The 8,843-nt window shown below is 35.8% G+C and overlaps 1 protein-coding gene across 1 annotated transcript in view; it reads right to left on the bottom strand.

Annotated features, from left to right (window-relative positions):
* Positions 1–8,667, bottom strand: part of BRWD1 (bromodomain and WD repeat domain containing 1) — a gene marked incomplete at its 5' end in the record, with an annotated part of 46,962 nt that extends 38,295 nt beyond the window's left edge. Inside the window, 8 exons of the mRNA XM_010132004.1 lie at positions 383–568; positions 1,009–1,234; positions 2,548–2,676; positions 4,023–4,157; positions 4,729–4,879; positions 6,294–6,392; positions 7,902–7,942; positions 8,607–8,667. Of these exons, the coding sequence (XP_010130306.1) occupies positions 383–568; positions 1,009–1,234; positions 2,548–2,676; positions 4,023–4,157; positions 4,729–4,879; positions 6,294–6,392; positions 7,902–7,942; positions 8,607–8,667 (1,028 nt within the window). The remainder of the gene's footprint in view (positions 1–382; positions 569–1,008; positions 1,235–2,547; positions 2,677–4,022; positions 4,158–4,728; positions 4,880–6,293; positions 6,393–7,901; positions 7,943–8,606) is intronic.
* Between the last annotated feature and the right edge of the window lie 176 nt (positions 8,668–8,843).

Raw genomic sequence — 8,843 nt, forward strand, 5'->3', positions numbered from 1 at the left:
AGAGCGTCTGGTTTAAAAGAAGGGGAACCACCAACCCAGTTTGAATAATGGTAAAATACTCATTTAGCAACCTTTAAAGAAGAATAAATGCAGTTCCTCTAAACGGTATTTGAGCACTCAACAAATAACATTAAATATTTGCACTTTAAAAGAAATGCCATTAATGCTCTTTAAAAAGAAAAGTGAAAAGCTTTCTTTTGTAATTAAATCACAAGAGTAGCAGTGTTTTAATGAATCTTTTAATGATCCTAATGAGATATCACCATGTTAAGGGAATCTTAATCCTCCAAAACAGCTTTAAAGCTAAAAGCTGAAATATTCACACAGGGTAAGAAAACTGGAGAGAGAACAAGTACCTAAGAACTTATCAGCAATTACTAACCTCTTCTAGGTGTTCCTTCCCCACTTTGTGGACCACTTGAAGCAGCTTCTTGATCGGCACCAGTTCTTTGATCTTGTTGCAGTTGTAATTGTCTAATCATGCCATCAAGAATGCTTGGCTCCAAGCCTTGTTCGTCCTGATCAACTGTCTGTTGGCCTATAACTTGTTCAACCACTTCTCCATCACCTTGCAAGTGTAATACAAATGCAATTAATTGGTACAGTTAACTAGCAGACTAGAGCAAATGATTTAATCTCATTGTTCACATAACAGCAAGACATATTCTACAACTAAAGACAATGAAAACCATGCTTGAAATTATTCCAATTCCTTACTCAGAATGAGACATTTATTTTATTATTAACTACAACTCCAGGAACTTGTGCAAGTCAGTGCCCACAGAAAAGAATTAAGACATCTATTTGAACAACCAATTTTTTTTTCTTGTTTAAAAATCATATTCACTGTGGGACTTTTCAGCATCCTTAGTGAACAGAAATACACAACCGTTAGCATGTGAGAAAACAAAGGCATTTTAAAATCACCTATGTCATTATTCTGTTCCTATTCAGAATTACCACAGTAACTAATTTCTGGAGGCAGATCTTTAGTGATACTGTTCTTACTTGTTGCTACGTATCCAAGTTGAGGAATCAAATGTTCATCTGCACTATTCTCTCTTCCTGGCACCAATCTTTGATATTTTGTTGGATGAGGGTTTCCATCCACATCTACTAAGAAGGGAGGGGGCATGAGATGAGGAGCCTGTTGAGTCTGCTCATCTAGGACGTAATTGTTAGAATCTCGAATAAGTGGCCGATAATCGGTGTGGAAGAACATCTGATCAGGAATCTAGAAAGAAATGAAGTTTTTAGCTTTTTTTTTTTTTTAAATTGGTAACACAAAGACCAGGAAGAACAAGTGACACCCAAATACCTAAAATCTCCTTAAAGATAACAGAAAGGGCAAGTTCCCAATAAGATGAGTTATGAGTATCTACAATGAACCTGCAAGGGTGTTTCCATACTCTTATTTATGACAGCACTTTCACAGGAAACAAAATATTTTTACAAGAAAATAAACTGAGGTAACTTAAAGGAGAAGCACTGCTTTACACTTAAAAAATATTTTACATCGCATTCTATGTTTTTTGTTCACACAATTAAGAGAAGTTTCTTTGGTTTCCATGCAAGGAAATCATTGTCTAAAGTTCAACCCAGGCTCTCAAAAGTAATGTTCATTCTTAATCGTACAATGTTCACCAGAATTTTTGTTTTCTGCAACTGAAAGTCCGTTAAGTTGATGCGGCTGAAGGAAAACAGTTACACAAGTATTAGATCAGTCATTACTGCTCCTAGCAATAATGAGCAAGAAGAGAGCAAGTTTCAATTTCAGCTAAGAATGTAAAGCAAGGAAAAAAACAAATTCTTTAAAATGACAAACAAGGAACTACCACTGCAACTTTAAAAAAACTGAGGGGGAAGTGAAGAAAAGCATAGGCCAGAGCTGCACTTTTAAGAGCTATTCTGAAAAAACCAAAACACATGTACTGATCAAACCAAAGGCTGATAGATTCAAAAAAGCAAAACATTTACCCCGTGCACATTTTTCTAAACATTTCAAAACCCATGGTGTTGGATTGGTTCTGCTTATTTTAATCAAATTACTACAGTGAAATTGGGTTTGAATAAGAAAAGGCCTAAGCAACTGCAAGTTCTAGTAACTGAAATAAACCAGCAAATTATTCTTAACGTACAAACTGCCTTTGTTAATTTGGTAGTAATTCTTTGTTAATTAGGTAGTAAGCAATAAACTTTGCGATACATTCCAACCTTTAAACAGTAAGCTATTTTCAGAAATTAGAAATAAAAGTAATTCTGAGGTTGAACAATTAACACGCAAATTAACTGGCTGGAAGATGAAAACGCATTCCAGCAAAGTGCTGCTACTCCAGAAAAATGCAACTCCCACAGGAACGTTAAGACACTGGTTATTTCTGCTGTGCCAGGACCATTCACACAAGAGAACTCCCAGACACCAAAGAACCCGTTCTATTTAGACCCCATACCAAAACTCTTTTCTGCATATGATGTTTCAGAGGAATGAACGTAACTAATTTCAGTTAGAAGCTTGAATAAACAGTTCTCATAAAAAGCTGAACTTACCTTTTCGTAAGGTCTGCTACAGCCAAAACCAAATATCAACAGATGCCCATGAGAATCTGTACATGCAAAATGCTGCCCATCTGGTGAAAATTTACAGTCAAAAACAGCACCGTGTCCTTGGCCTTCAATCTAGATTGAAGGAAAGAAACTCAACAATCTGCCCAAAACTTTTGTTTTAGCAAACAATAACGCAGCATCAAAAATTAATTTATCAAAAGCAGTCATGCACCTCTTACCTACCTCCATTAAAGCACAAATAATCTTGTTACTTCAGATTATGTCTTTTCCCCTTGACATGTGAATTTAAGTCCTAAATCATACTGTTTTAAAAGATGCACTCAACTTTAAAAGATGCACTAAAAGGTATGGAAACTTACTGTTAAGAAAAAAAAAAAGCTTTTTTGAGGCTTTTTAGTTGTTAGTATACTCCTTAAAAGTAAATTTCAATTAACATATACTGATTTTGTAAGACCACTTTCAAGAAATGCACAGGGAATCTTAAAGCTACAGAAAACAACAAAATCACTACTGACTAACAAGAAAAAAATAATGAAAAAATAGTATGAATATTGGATCATAACAATTCTCAGAGAAAACATACAATTTTAAAGTGTAAATTGGGGGACATCAAATGCAGCCAATGTCACGAGCTCTCGAGAAGAACTGTCTCAATCCACTGATACTTATGGCAGTAATATAGTTTTTAAGACAGTTGAGAATACAAATATTTGTCCGTAAGACACTTGACATGGTGGTGTGAAACAGGACTTTTCAATCTTCTAGATGGCACCTTATGCCAGTTAGGGAAAACTAAGGAGACCTTTAGTAACAAAGAGCATAAAAGCCATGGTATCAACTATTCACAATACCTCACAGACTGAGAAGTCCCGATCCACAGGTGGAGTCTGAAGAGCTCAGACACTGGGTATGAAGAAAGTAAAGTCCTGCTCTGCTCCCCCACGCATCACATTGCTCTCACCCAACTGCAAACTCCACAACGCACCATCTTTGTCTCAGAAGCTTATCAAAACCTCCCTGACCAAATTAAACTCAAAATCCTACAGAAAAGGAGCAGCAAAAGGAAGCGAAGACTACTTTTGCAGAAGACAGTGAACTGGCTCAACTTAGTAAAACATCCAGTACGAGGCTCTGATTCAAGGCAGAGAAAGGAGTTGGGCAGCTGGCAGCAGACACGGGAAGCAATCCTGGCCTTTCTCTTCTGTCACATTAAACAGTTAAAAATAGTTCCTAGTAACTTTGTACCTACAGTTACAGTAACCAAGAAATTCAAAATGTAAAAGCTCTAGAGAAAAAGTTAACTCTCAAATTTTGCTGGTTTGGGGGTTTTTGGTGTGTTTTTCTTTTTCCCCCTAAAAGGTGCAGGGATAGTGCATGTTGGTGACAACTCCTTAAACAAGTATGTGAATACACTCCGTGTGTTGACAAAAAAAAAGGAAGTTTGGAAAAGGTCTTACCATGTTAAAATAATGCTTTGTTTTCATGCCTTTGGTAATATCCCATATAAAGATGTTGCCATCGTGACCCGCAGACAGCATTATCCTGGAATCAAAAGGATGGGTCTCCAAGACAAATACTTCATCCCCATGCCCCTAGAATTTGAAATTGCACATCACATGCAAACAAAAGGACATAAATGCACATCAATAAGATATATTATAGTACAGTCTCAAGCACTGTACCATCCTCTCCTCACACTCAGACTTTTGGAAAATTGGAATCCAACAGGCTGTCTCCAAAAATATATGGACTTTTAAAAATTCCACAGTAAATCTATCTGGACTGCTACTCCTGCAAAAGTCCAGGCAGCCAGGACTTTATCATTCAAAATTGGTAATTTTCTAGATTCAAGTAAGAACTCTAGAAATATGCAGCTTTTGCCAAAGGACAGTGAACTACTCAACAGGCAAGTATGTTACTGCACAGATTTTTTTTTTATTCCACATGAAAGACAAATTAAACACAACAGCTAGGAAAAGGATTCCTCAAATGCAGGGGGAAGCAGCTAGTTTTGATTAAAAAAACCTCAAGAAACACTACACTTGTTTCATCATTCATACAGAGCTTTTAAGAGAAATCAGATCTAATTATGAACTCAGCATGCACATGTCATTGCAATTTTAGGAAGACCATCTACTTCAAAAAGCAAGTAAAATTACATACCACCAATTCATGCAGCAATTGTCCTGTGCAGGAATTCCAAACTTTGAGCAGATGGTTATTCACAGCCGTAACAACATAGTTATCATTTTGGTTCCAAGCTATCATGGTTACTTTAGGCTTCATAAATTTGTCCTCTTCTGAACATGTATCACTGTTTCAAAGAGTTGAGAGGCATGAGATATTTTTAATTATCCCATTTCAATCTCAAAATTCAGAAAAATAACCTCTTTTCCCATGTTAATAATCAGACAAGGGAAGGGAAGTTAAGAATTAAATTTGTTTTGAAACTTTTGCCTATAAACTTGATTCTTTTTGGAGCAATCACCTAAAAGCAAATCCAAATTTCTAGCATATTTATTTCATAAGAATGATAACCTCTTTACCATTTGAGTTGCCAGGCAAAAAAACCCTTTCCTGTTTCATGGAGTCATCTCTCCTACAATTAGAGTCCTAACATAATTCCTTCAAAAATTTGGACTTTTTACAGTCAAGAGCTTAGCAACTAATTCTATTTCAGAAGCTAATGTCTATGTTAACCAAGCATTTTTTTAATTATTCCTCAATCTTCCTTGTTTTATTTATTCCTTATTTCCTTGTTTCTCTCCCAGAATACATTTATAGGACACTGTAACACTCCTCAGCATCTTAGTCAACTGAAGGAACAATGGCTTTCTTTGAAACATACCTTCACACAGTATTATTTGTATTCCATGTCAATTAGTAACCTCTCTTAAAGACTCTCAATTATACACAACTACAACTGTACATATTAACCCAGAGAGATGCCGAAGTCAAATCTCAAATATTAATAACTCCTCCTTTCTTAGTAAAACCACTTTTTTCTTTTTCATGGCTGTATCACAAGAGGTTGAATCACCCTCCAATCAATTAGTACACCCAAGGTTTGTGCCTTCTATTTGTTCTCCTCCCATTAATTTCATCATCTACAAATTCACTTTTGCCGAGAGTCTACAAAAGCTGACTGAGCATTCTGTACTACTGTAAATCATCCACCTTTCAGGTTTATCCAGTGCCTCGTAATACCCTGATCTTCATCTGTAATGACACTATTCAAACTGCGTGCCACCAGGATATTTCACTAATACACTTTTTTAAAAAGTACACAGGAATCAACAAGAACAGTCAGCAAGATCAGTCCTTGATGAAACCCACCTATTAACCTCTTTTCAGGCGAGGTCATGAAAGTTATCACCTAACTTATTTTTACTAATCTAAAAATGTTTCTCTTGCAACGTATCAGGTGTTGGACTGAAACTCAGATAGAGAAGATTATTGCACTTTCTGTTAACTTCTTTCCTTAACACAGGAAACGTAATTAATTTGGCACAGCGTACATTTGAAAGCAACGTAACTATTTATACACTTATTCAAGCACAGACGAAAATTTAGCAAGTTATTACATCACCAGAACACTCACTTCACGCCACCAAAGACTACATCACTTGGTCATAATATTGTTAAAGCTTGCTCTAGTTTGTGTATGCCTGATGAGTTTTTCAAACCTTCTGACTTTAAAACAGAAAAAGAGACAACACTTCACCTACCCTGGTAATCGATCGGACATATCTAACAAAACACTCCTCCATTCTGCTTGCTCAAAACGCCAGATTCGAGCTGTTCCATCTCTACTGCCACTTATGAACCTTGAAGATGTTTTAAAACAAAAGTTAACTCATCTTTAAAAGACTCTGCTTTATACTCAGAGTAACACATCACCACAATTTAAAACTTTACAATGAAAGACTGACAGAAGTGAAATCTTCAACTTGTGTGCAAGATAATTCTTTAGAGTTTCCTGGGCTTCTGGAAAGAAAGTTAATGGACAGGTAAGAGAGTTTTTCTGAACTGAAAAACTGAATAAAAAAGTTGCCAAAACACAGAGAATAGAGAAGCAAGTTCCAAATTTAAAACTCAGTTCACAACTTCATCTCGCTCTCAACTACAATACTTTAATGAAGGATTTTAACTAATCTGTTTACAGAGTATCAGATACTGAAGCAGAGGCAGTAACAAACCAGCACAGCAAAACCTGAGATGTTCCCACCCAGAACTGCATAAAAGAGAAGACCACCAGTGGCTTATGCTAAGATACCAAGGTGTAAACCATGGCAGTTCAGGCTTCTATCTCAAACTGCTGAGCTATCAATGCAGTAGAACGGAAATTCCTGAAGAAATTAACTTAAACACTGTAAGACATAAAAAGAAAATCCCCCTAAGTCCACAAATCACAGCCCTGAAAAAGACAGTTGACATACATCCCACAGAAAAAGTTCACATGCTAGGTATATCATGACTGTGCTCTAATTTGCTATGATTCATTTTAATATTAATTATAAATCTTAAAGCATCTTCTATAGAATATGTTACCAAAGTAAAGAGCTGAAGTTTTGCCTTCATTTTTTTTGTACTGTGTTGAAAAGTAAACCATGCAGGCAACATGGATGTACCAGTGCAACGTAATGGCCCCAAAGACAAGTATAATTGCAGAAAAACACATTTAAAAAGGAAGACAACTGCAAATTCCAAACTTAATGTAGAGTTATTAGCATTCTCAATCACAGTTATCTTGCTTTCAAGACGAAAAAAAAACCAAACCCCAAGAAAAATAAAGCTGCAACCTATGGTTGCAGATCTACCCTGAAGGCTAAAATCCACATCCTCATCAGTGATAGGCCAATCAGAGGTCACTTTTGACTCCTGACTGTACTGGGAGTATAGGTGAAGTTTTACAAATGCAATTTACACAATGCTTTGCCCCTGCAACAATCAGCTGAAAATTCTGTTTAATCCATTTGCTTAAAAGAACAACATTAGTCTAAAAAAAATTGAAAGGATTAAAACTTATTTTAGATCATTCGCATTGCGTTTTCCCATTTCCTATTTTGATCCAGTAATTCCTGAAACTGAAAGGAAAGGAGGGAGAAGAGGAGGTTTATGAAGCCACAAATACTTTTGATGTGTTAAAAAGCAGTAACGTTCCTCCAGGTAAATAAAAACCCAGCCAGTTCAAAGATGTTGTCTAACAAAAATTAATAGAAAGTTGAGACAGACAGCTGAAACTTCTCCTGGAAACCTCCAGTTTAGAACAATAATACATTCTTAATTCCAAAATAATGTATTGTTTGCACGCATTTGAGCATCTTCCAACATACCTATCACCACCGTTAGAAAACTGAATGCTGTCAACTTTGTCCTGTAAGAAAAAGTACACTCTGTTACAAATTGTAATTTTTAAAAAGAAATACAGTTTTGACAACTCTGAGCTTCGTAAAATCTAAACCAATAAAAAAATTGCACACTGTATAATTTCTAACAGTTTAAACTTCAAGGTGAACCAAGTCTAACAAATATTTCCCAGAATTCACTAACTGTTAATGCATTTAAAATGCAAGTTTTAAAAAAAAGTCCCTACTAAATATGAAGGATTGGGAGATGAAATAACTGTCCATTAATAACTTGGCAGCCAGTTAACTTATATTCGAATATGTATTTTCAATATCCTAGGCCTAAGGAATCTGCTGTTCCTACTCCTACTTACACATTCCTTAAAGACATGCACAATTACTTATTAAATGTTATTATCATAAAAACTACAGGAAAAGTGGATAGCACACTTGGATCAGTTCATCTTCAGGGCTGAAAGTCTTCACTACATACAAAATACGTATTGATCAAGCCTTATCACTGTAACATAAAAGATTAAAGTCAGATTCAGTATTAGAGAAAACCTATTAAGGCAAACAAAATCAAGATGATGAGCTCTTCTTGAAAGAGCTTTAAGGGTTCAACAAAATCCAAATTCTCTATAGTAAACCCACAGATTCTTTGTGATCAAGTGCTGAAAAAAATGACTCGACCTTCAGCACATGAACGTAAGTCAAGTTTTCTTTAGATTCCTTAGAAGACAGGTCCACTAGACTAAGGTACACAAATAGAAGAGAAATGTTTCATCAAAAAGTTTGTAACAAGCGTCAGTTGTATCAAGAAAGCAAGTAAAGGCAGACAAGCACACATTACACAAAGCAGAAGCTGACTTACTGCTTAGGACATATAAAGTAGCTTGCACAGCCACTGAAGGCATGAATAAAGGTCAA

This window comes from Buceros rhinoceros, unplaced genomic scaffold (genome assembly GCF_000710305.1).
Source record: "Buceros rhinoceros silvestris isolate BGI_N320 unplaced genomic scaffold, ASM71030v1 scaffold6340, whole genome shotgun sequence".
In the NCBI taxonomy this organism is placed as follows: Eukaryota; Metazoa; Chordata; class Aves; order Bucerotiformes; family Bucerotidae; genus Buceros; species Buceros rhinoceros.